The sequence below is a fragment of the Eublepharis macularius genome, chromosome 11, assembly GCF_028583425.1.
Source record: "Eublepharis macularius isolate TG4126 chromosome 11, MPM_Emac_v1.0, whole genome shotgun sequence".
In the NCBI taxonomy this organism is placed as follows: Eukaryota; Metazoa; Chordata; class Lepidosauria; order Squamata; family Eublepharidae; genus Eublepharis; species Eublepharis macularius.
In genome coordinates, this window is record NC_072800.1 from 10,590,716 (window position 1) to 10,607,747 (window position 17,032).

At 43.4% G+C, this 17,032-nt stretch overlaps 1 protein-coding gene across 1 annotated transcript in view; it reads right to left on the reverse strand.

The window, feature by feature from the left end:
- PLEKHG4B (pleckstrin homology and RhoGEF domain containing G4B) overlaps positions 1-17,032 on the reverse strand; it is a 103,072-nt gene that overhangs the window by 40,363 nt on the left and 45,677 nt on the right. Inside the window, exons 10-14 of the mRNA XM_054991717.1 lie at positions 15,256-15,398; positions 14,793-14,931; positions 13,010-13,132; positions 11,588-11,752; positions 4,262-5,157 (exon numbers count right to left, since the gene is read on the reverse strand). Coding sequence (XP_054847692.1) covers positions 4,262-5,157; positions 11,588-11,752; positions 13,010-13,132; positions 14,793-14,931; positions 15,256-15,398 — 1,466 coding nt within the window. The remainder of the gene's footprint in view (positions 1-4,261; positions 5,158-11,587; positions 11,753-13,009; positions 13,133-14,792; positions 14,932-15,255; positions 15,399-17,032) is intronic.

Below are 17,032 nucleotides of genomic sequence, written 5' to 3' on the forward strand. Positions count from 1 at the left end.
GGACGACACTTCAATATCCAGGGCCTTAGCCATCCTCTGCAGAAGGTCATTATATGCTCTGAAGTTGTCCTTCGGTGAAGCCTCGTCTGCAGGTCCAATATCTCTGATAGGTGAATCCGACAAGGGGGAAACACTGTAGCGAGCATGGCTCCTCGGGAAATCCCCTCCAGAATAGCGCGGTGTTTCTCGAGGGTCGTCATAGGAACAATTCCGGAATGATGGAGACCGTGAGTCCTGTCGATATGGATGGTCGGACTGAGAGGAAGCCCTTCCCCAATAGTAAGAGGAAGCAGGTTCCTCACTGAACCAGTCTTCTCGTTATCGGCTCCGATAGGAACAAGGACTATGTCGATGCCGAGTTCGACCCCTGCCACTCTCTGAAGACCTTGGAGACCGAGGGTCTCGTGATGCTGACCGTGGACGTCCCGAAGGTGTGGGGGGCTTGTCCAGCATGATGACGTCCTCCACCGGGTTCGCTCGGCTCCGTGGGCTTCTAGGTGAGCGACGGTCCCCCAATCCTCAATGTGTTCCACTCGATGGAGGGCGATCCTCAGCTGGAACCGGGGTAGGAGTAGAGATGATGCTTTCCAGCATAGCAGCGTCACTCTTAGAGGAGTGCTTGCATTTCTTTTTCTTTTTCTCCACTACCGGATCCCGTGTGTCCGGAACCAAAGATGGTTCCGACGGCTTCGGATCCGACGGAGTCGTTCTCGGAACCGATGGGTGTTCTACTCTGAGGAGGCATTGGTTCCGGAGGCTCTTGCAAAGACTTCGAAGTTGCCTTCGACGACGGAGGATGGTTCCGATGAGGTCTCGGAATCGATGGTTCCTTCCCAGCGATGGCCGGTTCCGAAGTACTCCGCGCCGGGACAGTCCATGACTCCGAAGGCCTCGGTTCCGATTGACTCCGGGAAGGGCGGGAATGGGAGGCCCGAGAGCTGGTCGATCCTGGGCCGGGTCGGGAGGCGGATTTTTCAAACGCCTTTGCAGGTTCAGAAGATGGATCATTAACCGCCATCGTCCATTTCCAAAGGGAAGCGTGTAAATGACCCGCCCGCTCTGCTCTTGCCTTGGACGTAAAAGCCCGACAATGCTTACATGAATGGATGTTATGCGTCTCTCCTAGACAACAAAGACAGCTCGAGTGGCCGTCCGACCTGGTCATCTTTCCTCCACACGTCTCACACTTCTTAAAATGCGCAGTCTCAGACATCGCGACGAACGAGCTAGAAAACCTACTTCGATCGGCGGCGAAAGAAAGACTGAGGGTATGTGGGGGACGCTCCGCCTCTTAGGAGCCGTTTCGGCGGGAAAAAGGCCACACATGCACGCAGAGAGGCGAGAGCGCCCCCTGGTGTTATTGAGCTTTGGAAATCTCCGGTATCGGCAGGCCTGCGCGTGCGCAGTTCCCCGTATGGGACTGCACAGGAAGACCATAGATGAACTGATGTTCCATGTGGTCATGAAGCAATTGCTCAGAAAACATGTTTCCTCCAGCCCAGTGTGTGAAAAGACCCATGTGATGAGAACTACTGGAGAAAAGTATATGCCAAAAGGAAGGCATCAAGTACTTGAGACCTTGAGAGCAACATGAGGAGGAAGCTGTGGTGAAAAGGAAGGTGGAGTGCAAATATAAGAAAGGGTTTTTTTAGTGATGGGAAGGAGATTTCCAAAAAGAATGAGGCATATGGGAGGTTGTTGTTATATCACAACTGCAAACTTTAAGTTACAAAAAGAAACATCTGGAAAACGAGGTTCCTTACCTGTAAGTGCTGCTCTTCTTCCACACTGGTCCACAGGCAGGCCACTTGGTGGGAAACCCTTCTAAGTCAGTGTCACACTGGCCAGGAGAAGCACTCAGCAAGTGTGGCAGATACTTATCGGTAGGCAGTGTGCTTCCTAACTCTTCAGAGGTTATTATACACATTAGTGCCACGGCTACTGCACTTACATGTTAGTACTTTCTGCATGAAGGCAGCCCTTCTGCATTAAGCATCGACAACCCTTTCAGGTAAGGGTCACTTGACAAGGAAGAGAGGTGCTAGCTGTCAGGTGAGGGAGGAGACTTGCCTTTCTCCTCCCCTACCGATGGAAATCCTTCAGAGAAGATAGGAAGTCAGCTCCTGGGCTCGTAGTCCTGGAAGACCTGGCAGGCAGTGATCCTCGGAAGTGGCAAAAGTACGTAGTAACCAGCAAAGCAAACTCCAGGCTCAAAAAGGTGGCTGTACAAGTCACAAAGGAATCTGTGCTGTGTCATGAACAGCAAAGCAGCCTAGCTTCAGTTTATAGCCCATCACCCGTGCTTCTTGACTTTCACTGTTGGGTTTTTTTGGTGGGGGGGGGGGGCTGGGGCCAGGGGCAGGGGGGCTGTTGACTGTTGCTTTATGTTTTCATACCGTTCTACCACAAAAGGATTGTGTTACTTTTCCTCTGCTGCTTTAGAATGAAGTTTGATGGTTCTCCTCCTTCAAATGTTTTAGATTATATTGTGCTTTTGTTGGTTTTTCTGATATAGTAAGCTGCCCATGAATCTACTGGTGGTCTAAAATTATCCAAAATAAATAAATAAAATAAGAGGACAATGCCAGAGAAGGAAGTTTAGAAAGTTTCTATCCAGCTTTTGCAGGGAAGGAATTTTATTTATTTATTTAGAAATTTATATCCTACTGTTCTCCCCACAAAAGGACCCAAAAGGAGTTTACAAGAATACAATATAAATGAATCAATCAACAACAAACGCACAAACTAAGGTTTGGGCCAATATTGGATCCAGTGGTTGTATCATCTGCTGACAGACAGAATGGGAGGGCAAAATCTGAGCTAAGATGTTCTTCCCACCATCCTGAGAAGAGCAAGGATTCTGAGAAGAGCAAGGGTCCTCCTCCTTCTATACGTGTAGCTTCCTCCGTCTGACAGGTAGTGAAGAGATCTCTTCAGAGCAGAAAAGCTGCTGAAGAATGGTTTTCTGTCAAGATGGCCAACCAACTGGTGACCTGTGTGTGACCTGAATGAACCACATGTATGTAGGAGGGGGAAACTTTTGGTACTTGGTGGCAAAAAGTAGCAAATATTCAAAGCCAAATAAAGTAAAACCATGGAGGACAAGGAAAAAGTATAGAGTGGGCCATTATGTTGCATACACTGACACCTGCTAGCTGAGCTTCTTGGGATTTCTAGAAGTGTAAACAATTTTCCACCTTATTTGTTAGCATCAAGTAAACCTTTTAATAGAACCCCAATTTTAGTGATAACAAAGCACTTAGTGTCACCTCAGTTCTTTCTAGGATTTATGAAAAAGTCGGAAACGGGTATCGTGTATGGTACCATCTGATGTGTGACTGGAAGTGTTCACATGTCTATGTTTCATTCTATTGTATTGTCAAGTATTTGTAAATCAGAAAACACCACCAGAGACTGTTAAGAATTCTAACTACTATCAGATTTCAGAATGAAGGACACAATGCACAAGAAAAAAAAGTTGTTAAATTCATACACCAGCCCACTTGCACTCCAATAGGTGCTCAGATTCCTGTGCATGTGCGCAACCCCATTCACTTCAATGGAAAGGGACATAGTAGCCTCTCCTCTGGAGTAGCTAAGGCTGCAGTCCTAAGAATACTTTCCCAGTAGAAAGACCCATGGAATAAAATGGGTCTGAATTCCAGAGTAGTACTGCTTAGCATTGACCCTAGCATCCTTGCATTCAGCTGCATAAACACTCAGGCCTTCCAGAGAGATGTGGATGCTCTTTTTCCCCACTTCTTTGCAGCATGATGGGCCTAAAAAACTCAGCCGCATCCTCTTGATCTTACCTATGGCATGAAATCTTTTCCTTCAGTAGTTCTGAAAACAAAACTATTGTTTGCTTAATCCTTCAAGCTCAGACCCAAAATGTGTTTTTAAATTACTAGCTCTATGGAGCCATGTATGGCTGGACATAAAAGTCAGAATAAAATCACAATAAAATAATTGGAGATTCCTCTAATACACTGCTTAGTGCATAGAGCAATGCTAAAAATAATAGGCAAAAATTACTGGCTTGCCAGTCAAGAACACATCATCTCCATTAAAGACCCTCAAACCATGACCTGTACTGAGATGCTGCAGTATTTATTATTAATTAATTTGACTGATCAAAAGGAAAACAGTATAAGAAACTATAAATCTTTAGTTAGCTATCACCCTCATGAGAACATGCTTAAAACTTTAGAAGGGCTGTAGTATGTTCATCAAAAGGAATCCTGCTGTTGGACTTGCTCACCTTCCTGCACTTTTTCTCTCTTCTTCTTCTTCTTCTTCTTCTTCTTCTGCCATGTGGTGAATTCTTGACGGAGAGGATAAGCTCCGATTTCTACCAACCAAAGGGCTCTTAATAGCGGAGCGCTGGGTGTGTCTCTTCTCTGCAGCAATATTACTGACTACTTCCAGTCCTTTGATGTAAACTCCAGTGTATCCTGGGTGATGAAGTTCACAGTGGCTGCTCTCATGTCGGGCCAGTTCAAAACTCTGCGTCTTCTTCATGATCTTTTTTAGTGGGTGTTTCCTGTGGCGGGTGGTGGGAGTTTGGATTGGCTCTGAACAGCAGGTGGAGATGTTGTCCAAATCCTCTGAAACACGGTTAGTCCTTTGAAGCCTACCCAACAGTGATGTATGTGCTTGTGACTGGGAAGGATTAACAGGAGAAAACACATCTGTGCTTTGAATGGTTTCTCTCTGGTAGACAGAAGGAGGTATGACTACTGGTAGGCTGCCCTGCTGAAATGTACAGAGAGTATCCCAGATGCTATCATCAGTGCTAGTGGCACCACAGTGCTGAGTTCCAGATTTGCTTTCCAGTGTATGGTTAACCCTTTGGCTAGTCTTCTTGGCCGTACAGCTGGTTTCTTCTTTGTTGGAACCTTTAGTTGCTTCAGAAAGGACCTCTTCTAAGTGGTGCTTGGCCTGCTGACATTTCAGCCATAAGATATTCCACTGCTTTAGTTCCTCTTTGCTTCCTAGGGCAATGATAACCTCATTGACTTTCTGAAAGTTTTCTGCAGAAACCTTCGTAGCTTCTTGGTGGTAACTTTGCAAACACTGAATTGCTGATTGGGAATATTTGTCTTCTATTGAAAGATGCTCAAGATACTCATTACAATGAACCATCCAGTTGTGAGCCTGAGAGAGAGAAAAGAAAAATTCAATTAAATGAAGGATACCATCATTAATTTTTTGTGTGGATTTGTGCAGCAGCCAAGTGAAGCTTTAGAAGCAAAGAAAGAATAGTTGAAAATCTCAAGACTTTCACTACTATTGAGAGTAGAAACATCATTGTGTACACTAGACTAAAGAGCTAATATATTTATATTTTATTTACACCAGAGGTTGTAAAAGGTTGGATCCAACAGAGGATTTCTGCAGAAAGGAGGTAATTCTCACCAATACCCCTCCCATGGCAGTGCCTGATGCCATTATTAGTGTCAACTGTCCCCCCAAAGCAGCTTTTGGGGGTTACACAAAGGGGGAAAGCCAGAAAGTGATGTTTAGTGAACAGAAATCCCTTCTGTCAGCAGAAAACCTGCATAGGATTCAAGTCAACAGGAAAAAGAGATCTAGGGAAGAACTACATTAAAAATGGATATCTGTTTTCCATCAGTTTTATCATTTGTTTGGAAAATAGATATGCTGCCTGACCAGTGACTCGCTCAAGAAAGCTTACAATTAAAATAATAAAATGAAACCATTACGGCATAGCTATAAAACACATACAAAAAACAACAAAGCAATTAAAAACAGAGACATCAAAACAGGCTATTAAAAACAACTCAGGGCATGAAAGCAGTGTAAAACATATCAAGCAGCCTAAACTGATATAAATAAAGAAGTCCTCATGCCAGAAAACAAATGAAATATATAAAATGTCTTAGGTTACATCCCTTGGTTTTGCCTGGTGCCTAAAAGAAAGTAAAGTAGGCAGTAGGTGACCATCATAGGGAGGGCCTTCCAAAGGTGAAATCCCACCATCAAAAAAAGCCCTGTTTCTGGCAAGCACCCACAAGAACTCTGAAGGTGGCGGCACACAGAGACCAGGCAATACAGGCAGAGCTGCTCCTTCAAGTACTCCAGCCGCCGCAAGCCATTTAGGGCCTTCTAGGTAAGAACCAGCACTTTGAATTGTGTCCAGAAACAGACAAGCAGCCAGTAACAGTGAACTCTTAGGGCTTTACCCACAGAATTACAGGGAATTACAGTGTAAAGAATTCTAGTCCCCATGTTCCCAAGCTCCCCAGCCAGAGGGAAGGTGTTAAGCCAGTGAGCAGCGTTAATATACTTCTTATAGTGCATGCATCTGTAGTATTGGCTCTTTCACAAGTCTTTTTTCCCAGGTAGCATATTTGTTTTAAGTGCTTAATTCATACAAGAGAGGGTCAAGAGTAAATGATTGTCCTCATCTAATTTCAGGTGGTCTGGTAGCTTGAAGCTACCTTTGTTATTTAAAGGAAGAAAAAAATCAAAGGCTATTGACAGAAGAAAGCTAGAGGAGACATTATATGCCTTCTTCAACTATCATTAATAAACAGGCTGAATTTAAGAATGGAACTAATCCTTCGATTGTTTCTGGTGACTTGATCACACAACTCTAACCAGAGGATACAGAATGTTTCCCAAAGGTAGAAAATCACTTGCAAGATGGGAAGATGCTTGTCTGGGTCACCCCAGCAACAAGAAGAAAAGGAGGGTAGTAGTGATATTTGTATTCTTCAGCAGAACATCAAAGCAGAAATGAATTAACTCGCTGCTAGTACCAAGGATGTAACGAACTTGGGTAAGTGCTGCTTGTCTGGGTCACCCCAGCAACAAGAAGAAAAGGAGGGTAGTAGTGATATTTGTATTCTTCAGCAGAACATCAAAGCAGAAATGAATTAACTCGCTGCTAGTACCAAGGATGTAACGAACTTGGGTAAGTGCTGCCTCAGGTAGAACGTATTCATGTGAAAGTTAAGATTGGACCTTTGGACACTTACCGAGAAGGGTCCTTCTCCTCTGAGGACAGGAGGACATCTTGAGTGATTCCCCTCGCCCAATCAGAGAGGCAGGCAGTTGAATTTCCTTCCTCTTCCAGTTGGTGCTTGAAACACCCCTTTCTTCAGTTTGGATGACTCCAAACAGCAGTAATTTCATTGGCATCAGCATCAGACTTAATATGGCAAATATGTGAGGCTACCTATGCTACATAAAGAGAAACATAGACTGGAAATAGAAGGAGAGTTAGTAACAAGGAAATAATGTGATGAGACAAGACAGAGGATGAGGGACCTGAGAGGGCAAGATGTCCTGTCCTCAGAGAAGGACCTTTCTCAGTAAGTGTCCCATGGTCCATTCTCCCTCTGAGGCAGAGGACATCTTGGGTACTCCCAAAGTAATCACTCTCTGTAGGGTGGGTCGTGTTCCTCGTCCGTTACCATGTGCTGAAGTACTCTCCTTCTGAACACAGTGTCTGCTGAGTTGTACAGGTTTAGTTTATAGTGCCTCACAAAGGTGGATATAGGTGACCACGTGGTGGCCTTGCAAATCTCTTCCACTGATGTGTTGTTGTGAAGGGCCACGTTGGTTGTCGTACTTCTGACTGAATGTGCCGTAAACCCTTCAGGAAGGTCTTTCTTGCAAATTTTATATGCTTCGGTGATGCATACTCTGATATTTCTACCTATCACTGAGACTGACATTTTCTTGCCCATGTTAGGGGTGCTATGTTAATAAAGAGTGAGTCCGACTTTCTAATAATTTCTGTCCTAACCAGATACGTCTTGAGGGCTCTCCTCATGTCAAGGTTATGCCATTACTTCTCCTTTGGATGAGATGGATTCAGACAGAAGGACAGAAGGTCGATCTCCTGAGACCTATGAAACACTGAGCTGGCCTTAGGTAGGAAGGTGGGATCTGTGCATAGAACCACCTTATTGTTGTGGAATATGCTTAAGTTGGGTTTAATTGATAATGCCCCAAGTTCAGATATTCTCCTGGCCAAGGTGATGGCCACAGGAAACATCGTTTTCAAGTTTAGCCATTTTAATGGGACTTCCCTCAATGGCCTGAAAGGTGGTCTGGTTAGAGCCAATAAGACGATGTGTAGCCTCGGAGTCCAGGCCCTCCTGGAGAAAGGCTAGAATTGAGCCCAGCAAAGGGTGTAAGTAGTCTACTTTCTTTCATCTTGATCACCTGACAAAGGCCTTCCAAGCCATGTTATAGATTCTGATTGTCGACTTTTTTCTTGAAGCTAGGATCATATGAACTACCTGAGAGTTGTACTCTAAGTATGATAGGGAATTCCTCTCAACCTCCAGGTGGTCAGACATATCCATTCTGGTTCGGGGTGGTGGATCAGGTACGGAATGGACAGAAGGCGAAAGGGGAGAACAACAACATCAACTGGCTCGTCAAAAACCATGGTCGCCTTGGCCACCATGGAGCTACCAAGATCACTTCCGCGCCCTGGTCTGCTATTTTCCTTAGCAGCGTGGGTAGGACCAGAATGGGAGGAAAGGTATAGAGGAGACCTTTCGGCCACTGGGAAGTGAGGGCATTGACCCCTTCCGCCTGTGGGTGAAAATATCTGGTGAAGTATCTCAGAAGCTGATAATTTAGGTGAGTCGCAAACAGGTCGATGATTGGTCGGCCAAACTGGATCATCACCTCCTGAAACATTTCCCGCTTGAGGATCCAATCTCCTGACTGGATGGAGTGTCAGCTCAGCCAATCCACCTGTGAGTTGGACGTGCCCTTGATGTGTTCCGCCTGGACTGAAGACAGGTGCAGCTCTGCCCATGAGTGATCTTAATCACCTCCTTATGGAGACTGGATGACCTGGGGCCTTGTTGATGTATGTTTTGGCGGAAACACTGTCTGTGCAGATCAGTATGTCCTTATCAGAAATAATGTCAGAGAAGTGTAATAGGGTCAGGTAGATTGCTCTCATCTCGAGGAGGTTGATGGGAAGTCGCAATTCTTCTTTGATCCAGATACCCTGTACTGGACGATCTTCCAGGGTCGCCCCCCAGCCTGATAGGTTGGCATCCATGAATATCTGTAGCCTCTGAGGAGTCAGGAAGGATTTGCCTTGTTGGAGATTGCTGTTGCAAGACCACCATCTGAGGAACGGTGAAGAAGATGGAATAGACACCTAGGCCTGACTCATGAGGGGGAACAGTCTCTATGGCCTTAATGTCTAAGAGATGTTGAATTGCCTTTAGAGTGATACGTTTCCATATCACCTTCCATTGGAGATTCCTGTGAAGGGGGGACTTCAGGAAATGATCCAGTGGATAGGATTTGAATTCGATGGAATACCCTTTGCAAACCATTTTGAGTGTCTAGGTATGGAACAATTGTAGTCTCCCTCCCACTGAAGCCTGAAGCGAGTCGGGATTTAGGGGCTTTGGTGTCGAAGTCCTGTCTATCTCCTCTGGACTGTAGATGCTGGTTGGATCTGGATCCAAACGAAGTCTTCTTGAAATTCTGTCTGGAGGAGTTCCAGGCAGGATATTTGGTCTTTTGGAGGTATCTGGATAGAGTGTGATGGGAGCAAAAGGACTGCGAGCTGAAGGAGTGTCAGTTGGCTCTTTTCAGTGATTTCAGCAGAGCCTTCTTCGTATCTCGAGTCTCCACTAGGATCTTTTCTAGTGCTTCTCCGAAAAGTTTGTCTCCCTGAAATGGGTAGGCCATGAGGATCAATTTGGAGTGAAAATCTGCAGGCCAGGCCCTCAACCAGAGGAGCCTCCTAGCAACCGCTGCAGAAGCTATGGCTCTGGAGAAGGTTAAGGCGTCCAGAGTGGCATCCGCTGCAAAGGTCTCCTCCTCGGTGTCCATGAAGCTCCCCTCTGAATCTCTGGACTCCATTCAGTTGTCTTGGGAGAGAAGGGGAGTGGAGAAAAGCGGGGGGGGGGGGGAGAGAAAGTAAGAAAAGAAGAAGCAGAGAAAGAGGTAGGAAAGTGAGGAAGGAAAAAGCTTTGCGTGCCAGTAATAAGAGGCAGAGGGATCTGCCGAGATGCCTGCTCTCCCTGGAGGCAGGAAAGAACTGAAGAAAGGGGTGTTCCAAGCACCAACAGGAGGAGGAAGGAAATTCAACTTCCTGCCTCCCTGACTGGGTGAGGGGAATCACACAAGATGTCCTCCGCCTCAGAGGGAGAAAATATTATTCCCATTACAAAATAAGCACCATGACGCAAATTAAACTGCTGAAGTATTATTGTGCTGGCATTCCCTTTTTGAGCTGCTGGAAAACAAAGCTATCTAAGTAGCTCATTGTGCAGCCTCCTGTGCAGCCCCCCTTCCCAGTCACAGCTGTTACAAAGGAAATGTATTGCCACCTTGAAGTAATGATGGCACACCTGTATCTGATGCCCTGGAACCATGGCAGAAAGTAGGGCAACTGATCATCCTGGTAAACCCTTGCTTAGAGACTTTTGAGCCACAGGCCGGTAAAACAGCATTCTACGAGTGTAAAAGAGCATCGCCTTCCAGTGATTCTGGGATTGTCTCCGAGGACCCTGCCAACTTTTGAAAGTGTACAGATTGCAATTTACAACTTTCACACCTTGTCTTAAATTAATCCACTCCCAAACACCCCCAAACTGACACTGTTATTTATTTATTTAATTTATATATTTATTTATTTTAATTTAACCACTACACCAAACTGTATGGCCAACACCAAATGTACGCGTGTTTAGTATTCATATATATGTGTTGATAAATTGATATTTTTGAAATCTTGACTGTGTAAGTCTCATTATGTATAACTTTTGAAACTGATTACACTGTATATTTGTTGAGTTAAATCCGGGGAGTGGTGTACATAGCTCTGTTGGTTCCCTTGGTAATGCCTCTGTTTGTGTTGCACTAGACTGAGACTGTGGCGCGCACACACACTGTTACTTGCTCCATTGCAGGAGAGCACATGGTGCCATATGGTCTTCTGAGATGGAAACAAATAACTCCTTCCCTTTCAGTTCAAGATAACAACATGCAGAGGAAAGTTGAATCTCCTTCCACATGTACTACAATCTCTACCTGGAGTGAGAACTAAACAGATGGAAATTTAGGACAACATGCAAGTCACATATGTTGACAAGGCGCACCTGTGGCTTCTAACCTGTGAACTCTGTTTTTTGGAAATTAACTCCTAATTTGCTGAGAAAAACCTGCCCCCCCCTCCACCTGAAGAAACTAAGCATGTCGGTTGTAAATATCACCTTCAGAATATCATGTGGGGAACTGTCAGCCCTGAGATATGGAAGGAAGTGCAAGCAAAACAATTTTTGTGGCAAGGCATATATAAAGTTTGCAAGTCCACTGCAGATGAGCAAATTTTTATTTATGTATTCAGAAAAAAAATACTGCTTTTCTGGGAATCTGCCTACGGCAGTTTACAAAATAAAGAATAAAAATGAAACATTAAAAGATATTGGTACGCAAGTACTTTGGTGGAGTACTGAAAGGTAATTATAAAGGGCTGTATCGTGCAAATCCCATCCACTACCAGTGATGCTTTCCTCCAGTGCAACAATCCTTCTCCCAATGTAAGAGGCCAAGCCCAAATTGTTCTTACCGTTTCATAAAATTCATATAACTTTCCCAGCTTCTCTAGTTCCCTCCTCCGCTTCTCTGTTTGAACGGTGATGTTATTCAGATACTTGCTGAAGGCTTGAAATTCTTCTTCAGAGTTCAATGTAGAATTCTCTTTTATGAGCTGTAGCCCTTTCTGGGAATACTGCTGCAGTATAAAATAAAAAGCACATTACTGCCCTTTCTTCTTGATTAAGTTTTCCCCGCTATTATATAAGGGAAGAGATAGGGGGGAGGAGAAAATACTTCCCAATTTTTGAAAGTGGTCAGATTCTGTTTTGCAGAACAGAACATGTAAAACCTTCAAAGTGGTGCTTCAACTACATCAAGATAAACAAGATGAGATGTGCCAGGCTGTTCACACACACATGGGCACAACTGTGGGCTCTGGGCTGCTAGTTCTCTCTGGCTCTTAGTTCCACATATTCTGGGTGCCATAGTCCTAACTTGGTGAAGCCCTCATCAGCAGTATACTAAATGGGCAGAGCTCCATATGAAGCATACAGTTGTTGAAAACTCATTGGCCTAATAAAATGGCAGCTTGCACAATTAACCCACGATTGTACCAGTGTCTGCCAATCACTCGCACTATATGCGCTTAGACTAGAGTGCTCATTATGTGTCAAAACTAACACATTCCCATTTATTAGGCCATGACTTCTCTTCTCTCCTGTTCTGGAGATAAGGAAGCATGTCTGTACCTCTAACAAGATGCCTAGAACTACAGTGAAAGACGCTTCCTTACTGTCAGATAGGCTTTCAGCATATCTGCCATGCATTGTATGTATTTTGCTTCAGTGCCTCTGAGTACATGCAGAGTATAACTATAGTTGTATGGGCTTGTTGCTAACTGCTTATCTTCCAAGCAAGGTGTTTTGGTTACAAGTTCCTGCAGAAGCCTGAGAATGTGACCTTGGACTTATTATGAAGTCTGAACTGAACTCCTCTCCCCCCCTCACTCATTCTCAGGCGATGCGCACCAAAATCCTAACTGTCTTCCCCTTCCAAACAGGGGGGAGGAGAAACTGACCTATAATTGATCCTGCTGTACCTCCTTTAGGCATTCCAGTCAATTCCCTTGTTACAGCAGCTTGATACTGGTATTTACTCTAATAAACATTTTTAACTCATACACTGGAGTGATGCAATAAAGTGTTTGGGAGAAGTACCTGGCAAGACCTAACATTTACATTGCTCAACCGTCTAGGATAATTTGTCAAAGAATCATTTATCCAAATGCTCATAAACCTTCCCATGTTCTGGCTGCTCTAACAAGAACTAACTATATTAACTAATAGTCTTATCCTACTAAAGTTTGGAAATATAACTTTATTTGCAGATAGCTTTAGCTACACAAAGAACAATTTCAGTAAGTGGAAAAAAGTTTACTGAACCAGGAGCATACCACTGCTTTTTCATGGAAAGCTTGGAATTCTTCCTGTTTCCGTTGCACATTTTCAAGTGAAAGCTTTTCTTGATCCAAAGGGCCAAGATATTTCTCTCTCTCGTTTTCAAACCAAACTTTTATCTATAAAGAACACAAGGTTTTATTATCTAAAATTAATAAACATTTCATCCAACATACTTTAGCAAAAAAAATGAGCTACTGTATTTTTTAAAATTAGCTTTATATAAAGAAAAAAGCTTTCCAGTGCTGATTTATCAGAGCCACTTTGCTGATCTTTCCTTTGAAGTAATTTCAATTTCATTTTTGGTGATTTCACTACACTCTGTTACTTACTTACAGGAAGATATCATCAAACCCCAATGGCTCCCCGTCTCTTCATATGCGGTGCCTCAGTTCCTGAGGATCTTCTACATTACACCTTATTTTGTCCCATGTATGCAGAGGTTAGAGCTAAATTTCTTGCTAACTTGTTAGTGGGGTGGAACTTTACCTCTTCTATTGACAAATTAGTTTTTTTGTTATCTGATACTGATTCATTTGTCACTAGCAGAGTTTGCCTTAGCTGCAAAAAAGATTAGGGCCAAGATTGTTTCCTCAGAAACCTAACTTTTCTCATAACTATCTGGTATTTATTAAGGTCCTATTTTAATTGTATTTTATTTTTATTATTTTAATAACTGTATTTTATGCTTGTAAGATAATTTCTATTTTTACTGTTTTTAACTTTGTATTGTGACGGCCTTTGGCCATATACAATTAAACCTAATACTGAAATACACTCTGTTCTCTCTTCGTTTCCTCTTGGCTTTAGCCATCATAGCTGGAGATTTGGACTAACCTCTAACATAGAATCCCTCCCCTCTCCCTTCAACCTAAACTGTCTGCCTCGGTTCCCAAGTTGCCTTTTTAGGTTCTGAAGTTGAAACCAAGGCTATCTGCGACTGCATCTCCAAGATGGGTTACTTCTGATTATCACTTGGAGCGCAGCCACTAATGTCTGCTGCTAGGGCCTTTCCCCACACTGTATCTTTTAATCTTGACTCCCTGTTGTTATGTGCTTCAGGCATAAGCCGCCTGCGTATCAGACATTTTGAGACATCAGGCCCTTCTTCCAGACAGATAAGGCAGAGGGATTTATCATCACATTGTGGTCATTTTGCACCCAGAGTCTACATATAATTTAAAAAGGGCTTTTGAACCATTTTGGCTCTCCAGGAAAGTTACGTGACTCTTATCCTAAGTCAACACAATCAAAAAGAGTCCAGTAGCACCTTTAAGACTAACCAATTTTATTATAGCATAAGCTTTCGAGAATCAAGTTCTCTTCATCAGATGCCCGATCAAAACTGGGCAGATACAGAAGAAGAGGGGGAAAGAGAGAGAAGGAAGGGGGCATAAATCACAAGAACCTAAGTCAACACAGTACAGTATTCACTCAATGCAAGACTAGGTTTTTTCACAGGTATGACATACAAAAGATGGGGTGGTTTAACATTTATGTACAAGTTAGAATTATGTCCAATAATATTTTGTGTAGTGTGAATAACGTTTTTAAGGGGGTCGTCTTCCTTTTCAGACAATACAGTAAGTATACAAAGAAAACTTTGATGTATTTGCTGATGACAGCGGCAAAGAATTGAGGTGATAGAGCACTGCCCTTCCTTCTTCATGTGATGCCTAGACAGTAGAAGCCACGTGAGGAGGGAGGGGCTGTGCTCTGAGAAGCTCTGGAATCTTCCGGGGCCCCAACACACTTGGTTCAACCGCCAGTCGCACTGACCTGATCACAGCCTTCTTCAAATTTTCTCACTGCCAAGAAATTTTCCAGTTGTTGCAAGCACTTATTAGACAACAGGACCAGCCTATGGACTTCCTCGTCTACCTGATTATATAGCCTCGTAGCAGTTTCCATAGCATCTCTGTTGGAGGAGAACATAATTAACCTGTCAATTTTAAAAAACTTTCTAGATGCTGCCAAAAGTTAAAAGTACTTTCGGGATTTTTCAAACATCAAGGTTTGCTCACCTCAGTATCAAAGTGTCAGAAAAATACCTGGCAATCCCAAAACATTACAAAACAGAGCTTACTAAAAATTCAAAGAATTAACAGTTAAAATTTGTAAAAAGTAGTAAAAACTGCAGGAGCATAAAAATCAAAGGACAGAAACAATCAACAGCTGGAGAGGAAAAAACCCACAACTTTTATGAATCTGTAATCCATGTATTTACAAAGCAAGCACCTACCGATAATCTTCTGTACTGCAGAATTCCTCTTTTCTAAGTCTTGCCAAGATTGTCCCACCCTCAAGTCTTAAGGTCACCAACAATTCTTCTTCCAAAACCAGTTTCATCATTGTCTTGTGCTTCTGGATTAAATCATTCACTTCCTATAAAAACAAACACTGTTCATATTATCTTATTAGTAAATCTACAGAGAAATTATTTGAAAACTCAGCATTGGCTTCCAGTAGTTATTGCAAGGTTTAGTTATTGTTTACTTGGAGCATTTTTATGCCACCTCTTTAGAGACCTGACAGAGGTGGTTTGTGCGAAAAGTGTTTTTAAATGACATCTGAATAGAGGTAGCGTCATGAGAGGTTTGACAAGTAAAGTTTCTAACTCAGCCTCCACCTAACACACTGACCCCAAGCGGCTTCTAAATGCAGTTATTCCAGTTCATGTGAGAATTCATGACAGCTTATTTAGTGGAGCGGCTGGCTGTTAGTTATGATGGTTTGAGTTCTTTTCCCCTCCTGTACTACATATTTTAGAAGCACCTTGCCCTCCCAAGGACTGTACAGAAATCATGAGGAAAACGGGAAAAAACAGTTAACTTTTATTGTATTTTATTAGATAGGTGAATAAGGAAGTTAAGCAAGAGGCAAGTACTATTTACAAGTACAACATACAAAATGTGTAGGACTCATTCTGTTACAGAGTTCCAATTGTTAATTCCTAGGTGCAAAGAACGGTTATTTTAGTCACGATTTTAAAGTGATTGAAGTGAATATTTAGCTTTTCAACAACCTTAAAAATCCCACAGCGTAAGTATAAGCTCCTTCTAGAAACCCCAGTTCTTTAGCTAGCTTTTCCTCTTAAACCAGGCTCTGAGACACGCACAGTCTCCTTTCCCTGAAACTAAGCTCTGAGACAACACCATCTCCTGAGAAAGGAGACTCTGAGCTTACTCTCTGGAGGCTCAAACCCTATCTCCTAAAACTTTCAATATATTACCTTGCTTTTCCTAAAAGCCAGGCTCTGAAGAAAAATAAATAAAGTCTTCTGAGAGCGGATTCCACCTGTCTTACTCCCCAGAGGTACAAACCCAATCTAACTCAAACTGACAGTTTAACCATTTTTCACTCCCCCTCCCATCTTGCTCCTCCAGCATTCCCTGGTCTGATTGGCTGTCAGCAGATCTGCACACCCACCAAATAGAAATAAAGGGGACTGGAGACTGAAAGAAAGGGGCAGAGCCTTTGTCCATCTGACACAGCTTGCAACTACAACGCAAACCATTAAGAGCCATTAAGAGCACATCAGTAAACATAGCATACAGTTCTTAAGCTAGAACAGACCATAAAATCAATTTTAAAAGATAATCCATAATTAATCCCTTTGTTATAAGCCTGGGTAAAAATGCTTTAACATAGAGCCTAAAAGAGACTAGAGTGATCATCGAGGGGAAGGGGCATTCTTGGGGCTTTTTTTCTGGGAAACGAGGTGGTGGAACTCAAGCCCGCACAATGACATCACTTTGGGCCAGCTGGAACAAGGGGGGAGTTTTTTAAAGTTTAAATGGCCCTTGGCAAAAATGGTCACATGGCCGGTGGCCCCGCCCCCGATCTCCAGACAGAGGAGTTTAGATTGCCCTCCACACCGCATGGTGCGGAGGGCAATCTAAACTCCCCTCTGTCTGGAGATCAGGGGGCGGGGCCACCGGCCATGTGACCATTTTTAAGACATGCCGGAACTCCGTTCCACTGAGTTCCTGCTGAAAAAAAGCCCTGGGCATTCTACA